At 43.8% G+C, this 16,943-nt stretch overlaps 1 protein-coding gene across 4 annotated transcripts in view; it reads left to right on the top strand.

Annotated features, from left to right (window-relative positions):
• DOCK7 (dedicator of cytokinesis 7) overlaps positions 1–16,943 on the top strand; it is a 157,125-nt gene that overhangs the window by 111,145 nt on the left and 29,037 nt on the right. For all 4 annotated transcript variants that reach the window (XM_072649711.1, XM_072649710.1, XM_072649709.1 and 1 more), the window contains 10 exons: positions 331–426; positions 650–790; positions 893–1,006; positions 1,173–1,343; positions 5,144–5,283; positions 9,119–9,288; positions 10,476–10,630; positions 13,147–13,329; positions 13,474–13,609; positions 16,397–16,493. In XM_072649711.1, the coding sequence (XP_072505812.1) occupies positions 331–426; positions 650–790; positions 893–1,006; positions 1,173–1,343; positions 5,144–5,283; positions 9,119–9,288; positions 10,476–10,630; positions 13,147–13,329; positions 13,474–13,609; positions 16,397–16,493 (1,403 nt within the window). The remainder of the gene's footprint in view (positions 1–330; positions 427–649; positions 791–892; positions 1,007–1,172; positions 1,344–5,143; positions 5,284–9,118; positions 9,289–10,475; positions 10,631–13,146; positions 13,330–13,473; positions 13,610–16,396; positions 16,494–16,943) is intronic.

Below are 16,943 nucleotides of genomic sequence, written 5' to 3'. Positions count from 1 at the left end.
GTATGTGAAAAATATTCCATGCCACAGACAAGAGCTAGTTCTGGTTTATATTTGCAGGCACAATTTAAGGACTCTTTCCATCTGGCCTTGTAAAATTCCATTTTATTCCAAGATGCCATGTAATGTTTTCGGCTGCCAGCACCCCATTGTCTTACATGGTTGCACAGTCGTTTCGTTAATGGACGTCATCACTGCATCCCCCGGATTGGTCATGTGCCTCCCTTTGCTTCTTTTCATTGTTTTCTCTGTATTTTTTGTCCCAGTGTTGGCATTGCCCCCGAGCTCTGCCTGATGATGCCCTGTATTAACTCTGCATTTCCTCCTGCACAGCTTTTCCATGAGGAGCTGGCTTTGCAGTGGGTCGTCTGCAGCGGTAGTGTCCGCGAGGCAGCTTTGCAGCAGGCCTGGTTCTTCTTTGAACTGATGGTGAGCAGGCCACACACATGGTTCACGTGGTTCTTCTTTGCCACTTTGGGCTTCCCATTCTTCCAGGGCAGAGGGTTGGACGATTGGCTTGGCTATTTGCCAGGTCACACGTCTTCAGCTCTTTCTGACATCGGGTCGTATGAAAGGAAACAGTCCCAGAGTTTGCAGCATCTGTAACTCTTCATCATAAGTGTTTGTGACTGGCAGTTCTCATTCTCCTCAGGTAAAAAGCATGGTCCACCATTTATATTTCACTGATAAACTTGATGCTCCAAGGAAAAACCGCTTTCCAGAACGCTTCATGGATGATATCGCTGCTCTTGTCAGCACAATCGCCAGTGATGTTGTTTCACGGTTTCAGAAGGTGAGGAAGATGTCATTCTTGTTCAAAACCAGCTTTTGGGGAAAAGCCAAGCTTTTTAGTGAGTAACTCCTTAATTCTGTTTTCCTATCTCCTCTTCTCTAGGACACAGAAATGGTGGAAAGACTCAACATGAGCCTTGCCTTCTTCCTCAACGATTTGTTGTCTGTCATGGACCGAGGCTTCGTGTTCAGCCTCGTCAAGGCCTGCTACAAGCAGGTGAGATGTGTTGGGCTCCCCTCTCAAGCGCCAGCGGGGCATGTAGGGAGCTTAGAGTGGAATGACTCAGACCTATGCCCTCCCAAGTGTCACGTTTTCTCTCAGGGCCTGGCCCTTGCTCCTCGGGTCCTTTTCCCACTAATCTTCCATTCTGTTTGGCCACCAGGTGTCTTCGAAGCTTTATTCGCTACCAAACCCAAGTCTCTTGGTGTCCTTGAGGTTAGACTTCCTGAGGGTCATCTGCAGCCATGAACACTATGTCACCCTGAACCTGCCCTGCAGTCTGCTCACTCCACCGGCCTCACCTTCCCCATCTGTGTCTTCTGCCACATCTCAGGCGAGTGAAGGGGAGCGCTTCCTGCAGGGAGGAGGGAGTAGACCAGTAGGAGTCAGTCATTGAGCCTCTATGAACTGCCTGCTGTGCACCAAGTGCTGTGCCAGGGGCTGAGGGTACAGAGACAGACTAAGCAGCCCTGTCCACAACAAGCTTATGGGCTGGGGAGAAGTCAGTGCGTACCTTTGTAAGATAGATGGGGACACGCATGTGTGTATGCAGATAAAGCTTCTGTTGAGTGCTTATTGTATCCCAATCACTGGGAGAAACCAGGCAGCCCCTGCTTATAGGGACTTACAGTCTACTCGGACTGTACAGTACTATTACAGCCACAAGCCAGAGAGAAATAAAGGTCTCCTGGTCCTTACAGTGAAACAGCAAAGCAGGTGCTCAGGCCTCTTCTTCTATGTCATTCTCACTGATAAGATCATCAGTTTGTCAGGTTGAGCTATTGGGCAGGGCCATGGTCACAAGACCTTTCCCTTCTGGGTATCCAGGAGCTACAGCATCTTCTGGAGCAGTCCCTGGTCAGCATCTCTGTGGGGGGGGCTTCCCAGGATGACGACTGAGGCTCCTAGGTTCAGGGTACTGGGCTGTCCCAGTCAAGATCTGAGGGGGGAGTAAAGGGAGTAAAGAGTCAAGGGAGAAATAGTGATCTGACTCGCCTGGCTCCTTCAGGGACCCCTGACACTTCAGTTAGATTGGCTGACCTGTCCATGGATGATGGCTGCCCCCTTGTCTCCAGGACCTGTTTCCCAGATAATGACTGTAAAGTGTATGCTGAAAGCAGGACTGGTGATCTGGTGGTGGGGGTGGTGCTGGGGTAGTACCACTCTCCAGACTTCCAGACTCTTGTGCCTATCTGCCTGTTGGAAATACATGCACATGCGCATGCACGCACACACGTACACATATACATACATCCACATGCACACATGCACATTAAGTTGTGGAGAAGGAAATGGCAGCCTCTGCGATGATCAAGACTGGTCTTCCATGGGAGCTAGCACTTGATCTGAAAGCTCCAAGGATAGGGAGGAGGAGGGAGGGCATCTCAGAAAGAGGCTGAGGCCAAAGGAGGGCATGTCGTGGAAGGGCAGAAAGACTAGTTGGATCTGGATAGGAAAGCACACAGAGGAGCAGAATCAAAGAAGACAGGAAAAGGAAGTTAGAGAAGGTTGTGAGAAAGATTAAGTGTCAGAGGGGGCTCCGTGTATATTTGATCCCTTGGACCTCAGTGAGTGGGATACGAAATGGCATCCTTTAGGAAGGTGACTTTGGCTGGGATGATCCAGGTGAGAAGCAATGAGGAACCAAACCAGATTGATTCAGAAAGAGCCCTGAAAAAACAAAGGAAAAGTCAAAGCCAGAGAAAGCAGGAAGGAGAAAGAATGGAAGGAAAAATTCACATTTGTTACCACAAAGAAAATGTTGGTCCAGGCGCATTAACTTCTGAATGTTAATGGACTTTGGGTTGTCTCTGAAAGAGTTTTAGCATTCCCGAAATCAGAATATCGAATGTTGTATGCATCGTGGAAAACTTGAGTTGGAGGCTTTGTTTAGAACTCCATTGGGTCGTTATTCTGGAGCTATTATAGAACAATGTTGCATTTCCTGACAAGAACCATGGTCTGCCTCCTAACCCTTCGTGCTGCTCACATCTCTGCTTGGGCCCTCATCTCTCCTGCCATATTCTCTTAATCACCTCAACCATGACCAAGGATTCAGGCCCTTCTCAGATCTGGGTATTGACCTTTCCTTTCTTTTCTGAGGCCCCCACTCACCGTTTCCTACATCAGCTCTCCCAGCTGGATGATGTTCCATAGGCATCCCACATACAACACGTCCAAGATGGAACTTGGCATCTTCCCCAACAAAATCTGGCCCTCTTCTAAACTTCCTTCTTTCTAGTGGAGATACCACCTGGTGTTCATTCTCCACTTATCTCTTCCCTTGCTCTCCTTGATCCCAACATCCAGCAAGTTACCAAGTGGCTTCTCCAATGCCTCCTCCATTCACCTGCCAAAATAATCTCTTTGAAGCACACATTTGGCTGTGTCCTGCTCCTACTTGAGAAGTTCCAGTGACTTACTATGGCCTCAAAGTGAAAAAAAAAAAATGTGTTCCCAGGCCAGGCTCATTAAAGCACACGAGTGTTCCATCAAACTAGCCTCTTATTTGTTTTCCATACTGGACCTTCTACGTCCCATCTCTGCTATGGCACCACCCCTGTGAAGCCCTCCCAGCTCCCGAGGTTAGTGCTCACTTGCTCACTGTCCCTGCTTCTCACCTTCCTCCCCGCCAGGTATCCAGGACATGCTAGAATTCTTAGTCCAATGGAAGCTCCGTGCAGGGAGGGACTGGTTTGGTTTTTTAACTTTGTCATTGTATCATCAGCACCTCTGCTGTCCTTGCACACAGTAGGCACTTTAAAAATGTATATTGGTATTTCTTTGGACATGGTCTGTATGAGAGTTTGTTTTGCTTAGTTGTGAATATTTCTTACAAGGATTTTTTTTCCCCATAATTGGGATGTAATGGAAGAGAAAGAAAATGTACTTGTAGATTTTCTTAAAAAGGAAAGAAATTGGTATTCAAATGCATTGTGAACCACTATCTTGATAGAGGACCACTTTCATGCATACTTCTTTGAATTATTTAGTAAAATGTCTCTTTTCTAACTCATTTTACTAATGAGTTTGTGTCTGCTTTGTGACTAAGAAAAATCATGTTTTTCTAAATGAAACATCAAACTCAAGTTTTCCAGGATGCATAGGGGATTTGAAATTCTGATTTCAGGAATGCTAAATGCTTCTGGCACTGTGCCTTCTATGGCAGCATTGGGATTGCAAAAGTACATAGAGAAATGATGGCGCTTGGGGAATCAAGGAGAACTAATAATCTTATTTTAATATTATAGGTGTAGGTATGAATTGTTATAATTTTTTAAATTCCTAAAAGAAGCAAGCCATATTTAATTAATACACATAACTGAGCAGAATTAAAAGGAAAACACTTGGCGAATCATCATAAATTTCTGTGTCCTCACTTAAATAAAAGTTAACATTATTATTTTATTATTTTATATAATCTTTTCCTTTTTTTGACTAATGTTAGACTATCACATAAATTCACTTGCAAATCATCATTTCAAAGGTCACCAGAACACATACTAAATTTTAATTTTAGTTAGGAATTCAGAGATGTTTTCTTGTTGAAAATAGTAAATTCATGATGACAGTTTTCTATAAGTCATGTGAAAATCCAGTCATTCATGGGTTTAACCATCAGGAGCAAAAATATGTTTATTAGAAATGAAAATATTTTGCAAATGAGATCAGTTAAAACTTCTTGAATATACTTGTAACCATTTGCCAAGCAAATGTGATCATTTTCTTTCTTGGTCTCTCCCTGCTGAACTCTGAAGGGATCAGGAAGTGAATACACCCGTTAGTGTGTGAAGTTCCCTTTAAATAGTTCATGATTTTTCTGGAAATGATCTCAGAGTTTACAAGTGTTTCTTTTGCACTCTGAGGAAAATCATTAAACAAATCTGGGAGAAAGGGGGTTTTGGTGTTTGTTTTTATGTGTGTATTTTTGTGTGGATTTATGTGTGTGCTTTTATATGTATATTATTGCTCTGAAAATAATTTTTTTAAGTGAAAAATGTTCTCACCAAGAATAAAAGAAACTTGGAGATGGGCTGGTCAGATCAAGGCCCCTTTAATTCTCTCCCCTGAAGATGAGGGTCCCCTTCCTTTGGCTCTGCCCTTCTTATGCTGTCTCCTTGGGTTTTTCCACAGAGCTCTGGCTTTTCCACAAATGTCCAAGACCAGAAGACAGCGAACATGTTTGAGCTGTCCCTACCCTTCCGTCAGCAGCATTATCTGGCGGGACTTGTGCTGACTGAACTGGCAATCATTTTAGATCCTGATGCAGATGGGTGAGTGAGTCAGTCTTTACCAGGAACAGAGTGGGCAAAGAAATGTCCCTCCTGTCTCTTTGTAGTCTGGAACTGAGTTCAGATTCTGGTTCAGCTGCTGTGTGCCAGGCGCAAGCCTAATCGCCGAGAATGCAAGTAGAAGCAGAAAGGTCCCTGCCCTCAGGTAAGCCTGGGCACTCTCCCTAAAGTGGAGGTTTTGGGAGGAGCCAGCCAATCCGAAGAGACAGCCAAAGTCCAGGGTGAGAAGCCCAGGGACAAAGTAGCCCTGTAGGGAATGTCCAAAGAGCCAGGAGTGGAGCCTGGAGAGAGAACACTGAGAGTTTTCTCACTTGAGCTTTGTCTGTGAAGCATCTATTACTCCTGCACTACTATTGGTAAAGACTGACCCCTCTCTCCACTCTGCATTCTATTCAGAGTTCTTTTCAGGCCAGAAAGAAGAATCATTTCTTTTAAAAAAAAAAGGGGGCATGTGTGTTACTCAGAGCCCTCATCTAGTGGAATGTCAGATGCTGGTGACATCAGTCTGTATCAGCAGAAGCCCTTTTTGCAGATGCTGGTATTCAGAGCGAACCAAACAGCTTGCTCGAACCACTGACAGTTCCCCTTGTCTGTTGAGATGCAGAGCCTTAGGCTGAGCTCATCCCTTTGCCCTTTGCCCTTCACAGTGAATTCTGGAGTGGCAAACCAAGAAAAGGTCAGAGTAAGACATCCTCCCAATCCAAGACAACAGGAGGTCAGAATGAGGGATCTGTGACATAGGGGAGGAGGCCACCCTGGAACCCAAGTGGATGAAAACACCAACGGTGGGAGTTGGTGGTAGAGATTCAAGCAACAGCAGCTTCCAGAACTCTCAATTAAGAGATGGTAGGGAGACCTGGCAAATTCTCAGAAAGAGATTATAGGGTGCCCCCATGCTAGCACTAGATGTAGGACCAGGTACTATTTGGCAGCTCCATTTTCAGTACCACTTCTGAGCTGTATTTCAAAGGCAGAGAGGAGGAAGAACACTTTCAGTCAAAGGAATGGAAACCCTCAGGGGGCAGTGTCACTTCTAGCCTCAAGGAATCAGGGAACCTGAGGGGCATTATCGCTTCTGTTCCCAAGGGAGAAGGGACCCTGAGGGGCAGATCAAATGTAATCCCAAGGTATCAGGGACCCTTCCTGGGTAAGGACCAGGTACAAACCAAGACTATATCTATATTGACTAGGCCGCACCACTTAGAAACACTGAAAACTTTCAGAAATAGCTCTGAAAACAGCAGTTCAAAAAAGCCTGAAACTTGAAATAGTGCTCCTCCACCTGCCACGCTGGGAACAGAGCCCACCATGAACATAAAGTTCCACCTCAATAACTAGGGTGAGAAAATGAGTAAATAAACAAAAGAAGAACCTGACCATAAAAAGCTACTGTGGTGACAGGGAAGATCAAGACACAAACTAATAGGAAGATAGTGGAGTCAAAACAGCTATAAGCAAAGTATCAAAGAAAAAATATACAAAAATATGTGACACAATCCTGACAAGAATTCCTAGAAGAGTTTAAAAAATTATTTTCAAAATCAGAGTGATAGGAGAAAAAAATTAGGTAATGAAATGAAAGGGAAGAAAATAATGAAAAGACAATATATTGGAAAAAGTCACCCCAAAATAGTAAAAAACAAAACAAAAAAACCTTAAAAAAAAACAGAATTGGCCAGATGGAAAAAGAGATACAAAAGCTCACTGAAGAAAATAATACCTTAAAAATTAGAATTGGACAAATGGAAGCTAATGACTCCATGAGACATCAAGAAACAGTAAAATAAAGTCAAAGGAATGAAAAAATGGAAGAAAATTGATATTTCCCATTGGAAAAACAACTGACTTGGAAAATAGATCACGAAGAGATAATTTAAGAATTATTGGATTACCTGAAAGCCATGGTCAAAGAAGGAGTCTAGACAGCATATTTCAATAAAACTAGTTGGAACAATTAACAATTTTATCAGAATTGCAGAATATGTAAGAAACTCACAAAAATCATCAGTGTTTTTATAGACTCCCAGAGAAATTTCATTTAAAATAACTGCAGACAATGTAAAATACTTGGGAGTCTACCTGCCAAGAGAAACCTAGGGATTATATGAACACGATTACAAAACACTTTTCACACAACTAAAGATAGACCTGCACAAGTGGAGAAATGTTAATTGCTTGTGGTTAGGCCAAGCCAATATGATAAAATGACAATTCTACCTAAGTTAATTTACCTATTCAGTGTCATAACAGACTACCAAAGAATTATTTTATAGAGCTAGAAAAAATAGTAAAATTCATCTGGAAAAACGAAAGGTCAAGAATATTTAGAGTCGGTGAAAAAAATGTGAAGGAAGGTAGCCTAGTCATTCTGGATTTCAAACAATACTACAGTGTGGCCGGCATCAAAACAATCTGGTATTGGCTAAGAAAGAGAGAGGGAGAGCATTGGAATAGATTAGTACACAATACACGATGGTAAATGACCATAGTAATCTCGTGGTTGATGAATCCGTAGATTCAAACTTTTGGGGTAAGAACTCAACACTTGACACAAAATTACTGGGAGAACTAGAAAGTGGTTTGGTGGAAACTCGGCACAGACCAACATCTCAAATCATATACCAAGATAAGGTTAAGATGGATAAATGATTTAGATATAAAGGGGTATCATAAGTAAATTAAGGGAACATGAAAAAATATACCAGCCCATGAATAAGAGAAGCACATAGGACCAAACAAGGGATAGAGGAAATTACAAGATGCAAGAGATAATTTTGATTACATGAGATTAAGAAGCTTTTGCACAAACAAAAGTAATGCAGCAAAAATTAAAAGGAAAACAGGAAATTGGTTTAAAAAAAGGTCTCACTTCTCAAATATACAGGAAACTACACCAAAATTATAAAAATAAGAGCCATTCCCCAATTGATAAATGGTCAGTGGATATGAATCAACAGTTTTCGGAAGAAGAAATCAAAGCTGTCAGTATTCACATGAAAAAATGCTCTAAATCACTACTAATTAGGGAAAAATAAATTAAAGTAATTCTGAGATACTACTTCACATCTATCAGACTGGCTGTCATGACAGAAAAGGAAAATGATAAATGTTGGAGGAAATATGGAAAAATAAGAACACCAATACACTTGCTGGAGTTCTGAACTGGTCTAGCCATTTTGGAGAGCAAGTTGAAGCTATGCCCAAAGGGCTATAAAATTGTACATACCCTTTGACCCAGCAGTACCACTACTAGGTCTGTTTCCCAAAGGAATCAAAGAAAAGGGAAAAGAACCCATTTGTACAGAAATATTTATAGCAGCTCTTTTTGTGGTGGCAAAAAATGTGAAGTTATTTCAGTTGGGGGATGTCTGAACTAGTTGTGGTATATGATTGTAATGGAATACTGTTGTGCTATAAGTGAAGGCCTGGGTTCAAGCAGTTGGAGCCGTTCTAGGTTCATGTGACAAAGTCTGTGAATTTTCCTTCACTCGGGACTCTTTCTTCCTTTTTAGAATCATGGACCAGGTGGCACCTTTGTGTGTTCTCTCTCAATCCTTGCCATGAACACCTCATGTAAATAACCTGAAGCTCAATGACCTCACTATAGTTTTTCTTCTAATTTTTTTTTTTTGTAAATGGGCCCATTTTCATTCTATATTAGAAATGCTTTATAAGAATATGTAGTGTGTGTGTAATGTTAGCTAGAGGGAAAAAAAGATTTGCTCCTGGTTTTTCTATTAGTGCTTCTGTTGCAAAGTATTGTTTGTTTTCCAGATGTCTGCTAATCTCTGTGACCTCCCTTCCCTTTCTTTAATAGTTTGTTTGGATTGCATAAGAAGGTTATCAGCATGGTACACAACTTACTGTCCAGCCATGACTCAGACCCGCGGTACTCTGACCCCCAGGTAAAGGCCAGGGTGGCCATGCTCTATCTGCCTTTGATTGGCATCATCATGGAAACTGTGCCTCAGCTGTACGATTTCACAGGTATCTGTTACATTGAAGACTGCTTGTCATGCACATTCCCACCTGGGAAGAAGCAAGCAGTTAATTTGTTCTGAAATTCAGCCTTTTATTATATGGCCTGTTAATTTATTATTTCTTGGTGGTAAAGTCAGTTATACCTTTCCCTTAAAACTGTGCTTTACAGTTTAAGATGGTCATGGAGGGGTGTACATGTATGCTTTATTTTAAAAGAATCTCATGTAAAAAATACATTTGTCCAAGTGGTAAGTTAGGAGGTGATTTTCCATATGCTTTAACAATCTTCAGTTTAGAAGTGAAAAGTTTCTTTAAATAGAAATTGAATGTAAAAGATCCCATCTAAAATCCCCCTTTGTACCCAGCATTTCAGAATGCATATGTTTGTATCATCTGAAGAAAATCTGAAAGAAAAATGGCCCAGGTCATGAAGCCTCTCTCAGGCTCAATAAAGCGAGTTCTACAAAATGGCCAAGTAAAACTGGTTGGCTTTGCTTTCGATTCTGGTGTCCATTGGCACCCAGAAAAGCAACTCTTTGTGAGGCTCATTCCTCCTCTGAAGACAGCCGTTGGTTTTACAAGAACTCTCAGAGTGCTGCTGCTTTGGCTGTGCACTTCTGTCGGATGATTCCCACTGCCTGCCTCGCTGGCCCTGACTTGGCTTCATCTGTGGAGGGCCACGGTCAGAATCAGGAGGCCTGGCTCAGCTCCCTGCCTGTGTGGATCCAGGCACGGCTGTTTTGTCACCCACCCCGAGCTCCCAACACCAAGGAAGTCACTGGTCCAAAAGAAACAAAAACCCCAGCGAAACCCTCAGAGTCTTGTGAAAGGCAGTGGAGAGGGTATCCAGAGTTTGGCCAGCTGAAAAGCTGTAAATGCCAAGCAGTTGTTGTCATTTAATATTTCAGGACAGCAGAGTTGCGTTGAATGGAAGCAGTGCCCCTTGGGGCCTGAATTCCCAGTGGGGTATTCTGAGCACCAGACCAGACTCCCTTCCCCTAAGAGGGAGAGTTCTCCTTTACTCTTCCTGCAGATTTCCGTTTTTCCCAGTAATTTTAGCTTTGAAGATGGGGCTCCTGCAGTAGTTAATGCACACAGTGTTTTGCAGAGGGGTGAGCAGGTGGTAGCAGCAGTGAGGGGAAAGGAGATACAGAACTTACATGTGATGTTTATTTCTTTTGGACTCTCTCCAGAGACTCACAATCAGCGAGGAAGGCCGAGCTGTGTGGCAATTGAGGATTATGAAAGTGAGGGTGGAAATATGATAAGCCAGACGGTGGCCATGGCAATCGCTGGTGCGCCGGTCCCCCAGCTTGCAAGGCCCAGCAGTTTTCTGCTGACATCTTCGGTATAAAAACATAACTGAAACTTCTTTTATGGAAATACTGATCTACAGAAGGACAGTAGAGCCCCTGCTGGGATGGGCAGTTGGTCCAGCGACTCTGGGAAACATGTTGTGTAGGACCCCCAAGTTAGAGGATGAGACCTGAGATTTGATACTATGTAGGCCTGTTTTCAGTCATTTATTAGCCCAAAATACTTGTTTAGGGCCTATTCTTTATCAGCTTTGAGATTTTTTTTGTCTGAGTGAGGTAAGTATGACAAATATCCTTTCATTTGTATAAGGAAATAACTTTTTTATGTTTAAAAAAATGATATATTCACTCCAGGCTGTGTTTTCCCCCACTCTTTAAAAGAGGACTAAAGCAGATTTCTAAACCATCTTTCCCTTTAGAGAAAATACAGTAGTATTTTCTAAAACTAAAATGTTTTATGTGACCTGCCCTGGCATTGGTTGAATTAGGGCATCTTCAATTCTTCCCACTTGTGACCCCTAGTTGGCATGGTGTGGCCTAATGGCACCAAGTGCCCATGCTGTGTGTTCAGAACCAAGGCTGCAGTGCACTTGTGTGATGCAGCTTGGGCAGGCACTGCTAGAAATGCCTCAGATCCATCACACGCTTGATTTTTAGTTAATTTTTGGTCGTTGTGCTTTCAGAAACCTTTATTTTTGCCAAATTTTTCATGGCCCTGTATGGGCTGTGACTCACATTTTAAGAAGCACTAGTAGGTCACGATGCCTAAAATCTCTGAGAGAAAATGTGGCATGTGATCAAAAAAGCATGATCCCAGATGTGAGGGGTCTGGACCAGAGGAAGAATCTGGACCAATCTAGAATCTAGCTCTCATGTGTGACGTAGTGCATGATGGGGAAGGAGGTGGGGAAGGGAAGAAAAATGTTTGAAGAAACCTTAAAAATACATGGGAGAAAATTGAAAAGGCAACAAGCCAAGCAGAAAGATTCTGTTTGCTCTCAGGTTAAATTCAGTCCATCCTTTCTTTTGAAAACATGTGGGTTAGAAGCTTGTGGCTTCTTGGACTCTTCTCTCTTCTGTTCTTTGTGTATTAAAATGTTTGTGTTTCTGGTTAGGTTTGTAATAAAAAAAGATAAAAGTCATTAGAGATTTCTTACTTTATACTTTGAAAGAAGCCAGAGAAAGGTGAAAGTAAACCTGTGCCTGATGACCTCAAGTAGCATAAAACTGGAGAGAAAAAAATAGAGATCCCCAATGTTTTGCCTAAACACCAACAAAGCTTTCCATGTCCACTTCAGAACTGCCACAGAGGCAGCATTCCGCTTCAGTGGAGAAGCTGTCGGGAAGACTGAAAGTGTTTTCCCTATACAGCTGTGCTGCCTCTGTGTGGGTGGCAGTTAGATCCAGCCATGGACATCCATGTAGCACTGAACAGGTCAGTTGTGGAAATGGCCTGTGTACAGCAATGCAGTGATATCTCTGAAATGCTGCCTCCTGATTGGGGGCAGAATAACCAGCTTTTATGACTGTATCAAAACAGATTTGAGAGATCAGTCCTACAGGGCCTTAATTTTTATGAAGGGGCAGCTTAACCTGAAGGCAGGGGTAGAGTTGGATGGTCCAAACTGTCTGAGAGTGAGTACAAACCAAAGGTTGTGATGAGAGAAGTGGCTGAGTTAGGAACCATGGCTTGGAGGAATCGGGGATTCTCTTGTTCTTTCTTCTTCATCATCATCATTCAGGGTTAAGTGACTTGTCCAGGGTCGCCCAGTCAAGGATCTAAGGCTAGATTTGAACTCCTGTCCTCCTGACTCCAATCCACTGTGCCCCCTAGCCGCCCTGTTTTTGGTGTGTATGTGTGGGAGCTCCTTTGCCTTTATTCCATTTTCTTTTGCTGCTGGATGATGTCTTATGTTTATTAGATATCTGTTCACGTTTCTTCTCGTTTTCTTCACTCACTTTTCAGCTGTTATGAATTGTCGTCGTAGATTGCCTTAAAGAAAGAAAACAAGGCTCTCGCCCAGTCTCCTTCCATTCTGAAATGCATATTACAGACTAAGCTGTTTCTTCTTTGTTCAGCCCTTTGCAGGGACATGAAGTCATGGTCCCAAGCCCCCTTGAAAGGCCAGTCTAAGTAACCATCACCTGTCATACAAGTTCATCATACATTGTAGCTTGGGGCGCAGGGTCAGAGGGCTGGCCATGGTGTCTAGAAGACCCGGCTTTGCACACTGCCTCCGATTTGAGCTGTGGGATCTTGGGGAAGTCATGGACTCTCCCCCCATCATTTTGTATTTTCAGTTTCTGATTCTGCGCTCTGATGATGCTCAGGGGCATCGGGCAGCTCTCCAAAAATAGACATTTTCGATAGAGCAGCGTCTGTGATTGGGGGTTGGGGGGTCCCACTCAGGGAGTTTCCCTGCTGATGAAATCACAAGACCTGAATTATTTGTATTAATGTACTTAACTAATCAGAACTTAATTTGAGAAAAGAAAACAGTGAGTTACCGCCATCGGCATGGTCTGTTCTATTTCTCCTTGCTTTCAGAGCGGCCGACAGCACTCCATGTTTTCAGCAGAATCAAGCAGGAGTCTTCTCATCTGCCTGCTGTGGGTCCTCAAGAATGCCGATGAGACGGTCCTGCAGAAGTGGTTCACAGACCTCTCGGTCCTGCAGCTCAACCGACTACTAGATCTGCTCTACCTCTGTGTGTCTTGCTTCGAGTACAAAGTAGGTGGGGAGCCTGCAGTCCTGGGCTCATTGTGTGAGGGGCAGGGGGAGTGGGAGGAGGAGAGGAAGGAGGAGAAGAAGAGGAGAGAGGAGAAAGAGGTCCTTTCTCCAGCATATCCCTGTTGTATTGTGCTTCCACTTTAGGGAAAAAAGGTCTTTGAAAGGATGAATAGTTTGACCTTTAAGAAATCCAAAGACATGAGAGCCAAGCTTGAAGAAGCCATCCTTGGAAGCATTGGAGCCAGGCAAGAAATGGTGCGTCGAAGCCGAGGGCAGCTTGGTAGGTAGCCCGGAGCTCCCTTGCTGGGGAGGGTCTGTACTCTTCATTAGGTGAGCATCTTGGGGCATGGCCATTCTGCAGCAACATCTGCTAGACAAGGCCTTTTCTGACCCACTCAGCCTTGCCCACCTCCCCATACCCTGTATTTATTTTGTATGTGATTCTGATACGTGTGCACGATACCAATTTATGTGCTCTCGTTGTCTCCTGAGGCAAGACTGCTCATGTTTTGTTTTGAGTTCCCCGCGCGTTGCCCAGAGGCGGGCACATAGTAGGTCTTCATAAATGCTTACTGATTAGATTGATTGGCGTGTGCATATGTATTTCTTTGACTGGCTTTTTTTCTTAGTACTGGCAACTTCCAGAATTTTTCTTTGTGCATTTTTCTGCTGAACTCGGCTCTCCCAATATTTTCCCCCACAGATCTTTGATACAGTCTTTTGAATTCTCTGCCTCATCATTTCCCCAGTCTGCCCCCACCAAATATAGTGATTGCATCTTCTCATAAAAGGGACTTTTCTCTCCTAGCTAGGGAACAAACACCAGAGCTCCTCCCCCTCCTCAGTTTGTTGTGTGGACAGAGTCCTTGCTTATGGACTGGCTCCCTGCCATACCCGTCACTTCTACCAGAAGGTAGAATAAGCCACAGTTGTTGGTGGTGATCTCTTGGGATGCCTAAAGCCCACCCTTCTTCTCTCCCAAGACCCAGCCTTGTCCTGGAGCAGTGCCTGGGCAGCCCGTCCTTGGTGCCAGCACTGAATGCTGTATTAGCACTAGAAGAGAAAAAGGACCAGTAAATTGGACGGGGTTCCTTTGCTCATGGAGCTCAGCCAGCCCACTGGGACAATATGACTCCTCCCCAAATAATTTACAGAACACACCCCCGAGAGGAGGTGAGTGAGTGCTGGGCAGGGTCTCCAGAAGGATCATCAGGGAAGGCTTCCTGGAGGTGGTGGCCGTGGCACTGGATACTGAGGGGGTCATGGAGGTCACAAAAAAGAGGCTGACCTCCCAGCTCCCCTGGGTTCCAGTGTCACCTGCCAGACTCCTCAGGCTGACCTGAGCAGTAGGCCACTGGGCATTCAGCCGCTTCTCAGATGTCTGGACCCAGCCTGCTTGTCTCTGGTTCATGTCTCAGCATGACCAAAGTGGGACCCATTTTCCTGGCCCTCTCTATAGCATCTCATGCTTCCTGTTTGCTACCCTGTCCTCCTTTGAGGGTCACTAGACTGTCTTTGGCTCAGTCCTTTTGGTGACTTACATGAACAGGTACTTGGCAGTTGCTGATTGGATTGGATCAGATCCCTCTGCTTTGTTAATGTCAGAGACTCTGCATTGGCCTGGATCTCTTTCTTCTCTGTGTCACCACCTTAGCACGGGTGACCCCTATGGTCCAGCCTTTGGTCCTCTTTTCCTTCCTCTGTGCACTGTGACCACCTGCACTTGCAGCATTTCATGTGGAAGAGACTTGGGAGCCGCCAGATCCAGCCTAGGCCTGACCAAAGCTCCCAACTCAGCAGTAGCTGATCTTTACGTAGGGTTCTAAAGTTTGTGAATGCCTTTCCATGCCTGACTTCCTCTGAACCTCACAACTCCCCTTGGAGGAAAGCATTGTTCTCTCCATTTCACAAATAAGGGAACTGAGGCTGAGAGAGGTTCTCAGTCAGTCAGCAAACATCTCTCAAGTCTCTCCTATGTGCTAGGCACTATGTTAAGTGCTAGGGATACACAGAAGGACAGCCTAGCCTTAAGGAGCTCACAGTCCCTCTGGGGGAGACAAGAGGCAAACAGTGATGTACAAGCAAGCTCTGTACTAGAAAAATGGGAAAGAATTAACAGAGGGAGGGCACTGAAATTAGGGGCAGTTGATAAAGGCTTCCTGCAGAAGAGGGGGATTGTAGCCAAGAAACAGGCTATTTTACGTATACTTTTAAATTCTGAGAAGGAATAGTTTTATATCAAAAAGAGACTTTTACCTTGGTCTGAAGAAGAAAGAAATATGGAGGCCAAGTTTACTGATCCTTAATTAATATGAATTACTCTAACTTATTAGGCACCTGTGATAACTTTCCTCTAAGAATTTAAATATGAAATTAGCCAATTATTACAGTTTGGCCTGGTCTAGATAATTTGGCCAAGTGTTTCTTTAAAAAAAAAGTAAACTCATAAAACATGTCATGCTTTGTCACTTTGGCAGCTGAATGCTGGATGGAGACAATTGTGTAAACTATTTGGCACTGGGTGGGTGGGTTTCTGTCCTTTGGAGGGGCTCTATGCTGTTCTGCTTCTAACACCAACCACAGAGAGACAACATGTGCTTCAGGTGGTATTCTAAAAACATCAGAGTCCTTCTGACTCCCATTAACATAGCTAAGGAAGCAGCCAGTCTTTATTGAAGGCCTGCTTTGTATCCATCACTGCCCAAGGCCACAGGTGTGGACACAAGGAGAAGCGTTAGATAGGAACCAGCACAACCCGTGAGAAATGTGGGTCAAGATGCGTCACTGTAAGATGAGTGAAGGAAACACTGTGATTCCAAAAATGGTCACATTTTGTTCTTTGCAAGTTTAATTTGTTCCTATACTGCCTTTTAAAAACTGCATTTCACGTGATTATAGAGGTGATTTGTAACTGTAGTGATGATAGGTGTTTCAGCAGAGCTTTCAAGTGTAGAACGCTGAGTAAAATGAATTTTCTAGTGCAGGTTTCCGTACATTTGCAAGCAAACATGTGCATGGTTCAAATGGAAATCCCATTTACAGATTGGTTCTTCCATTCACTTGGCAGAGAGAAGCCCGTCAGGAAGTGCCTTCGGAAGCCAAGAAAACCTGAGGTGGAGGAAGGACATGACCCATTGGCGCCAGAACACAGAGAAATTGGACAAGTAATAGAGCCTTGTCTTGTGTTACTGATGGGCTGGTCATAGGATGAGTGCTCCGGGAACACGATTGATTTGGAGGAAGTTCTTTTAGAGATGTTTGATTTTCTGCTGTTTCCATGTTGTTGTTAGGATTCCAGGAAGCCTTGGGGAAGGGAAAAGACTTTACTTTGTCCATAAGGCCAAAGTTATTTTAAAGTAAATAAATTCAAGAGAGACTGCAGAGATAGAGGGAGCTGGTCTGACAGCCCTGGAGGCCTGTTCTGAGGCCTCATATGTCTGGGCCACTACTTACCAGTGTCTAACACTTGGGTCACAGGAATGCCACTGTGATCCTCCTCATCCCCACAGGGAACGTCAGCATCTCTAGATATAGGTGATGATCAGGTGACAGGACATTCTGTTGGAGAACATTTTCTGCTTTGACTCTCATCCAAAATCCATTAATTCTGCACA

The sequence above is a fragment of the Notamacropus eugenii genome, chromosome 2 (genome assembly GCF_028372415.1).
Source record: "Notamacropus eugenii isolate mMacEug1 chromosome 2, mMacEug1.pri_v2, whole genome shotgun sequence".
In the NCBI taxonomy this organism is placed as follows: Eukaryota; Metazoa; Chordata; class Mammalia; order Diprotodontia; family Macropodidae; genus Notamacropus; species Notamacropus eugenii.
This window is presented reverse-complemented; position numbering and strand designations above follow the sequence as displayed.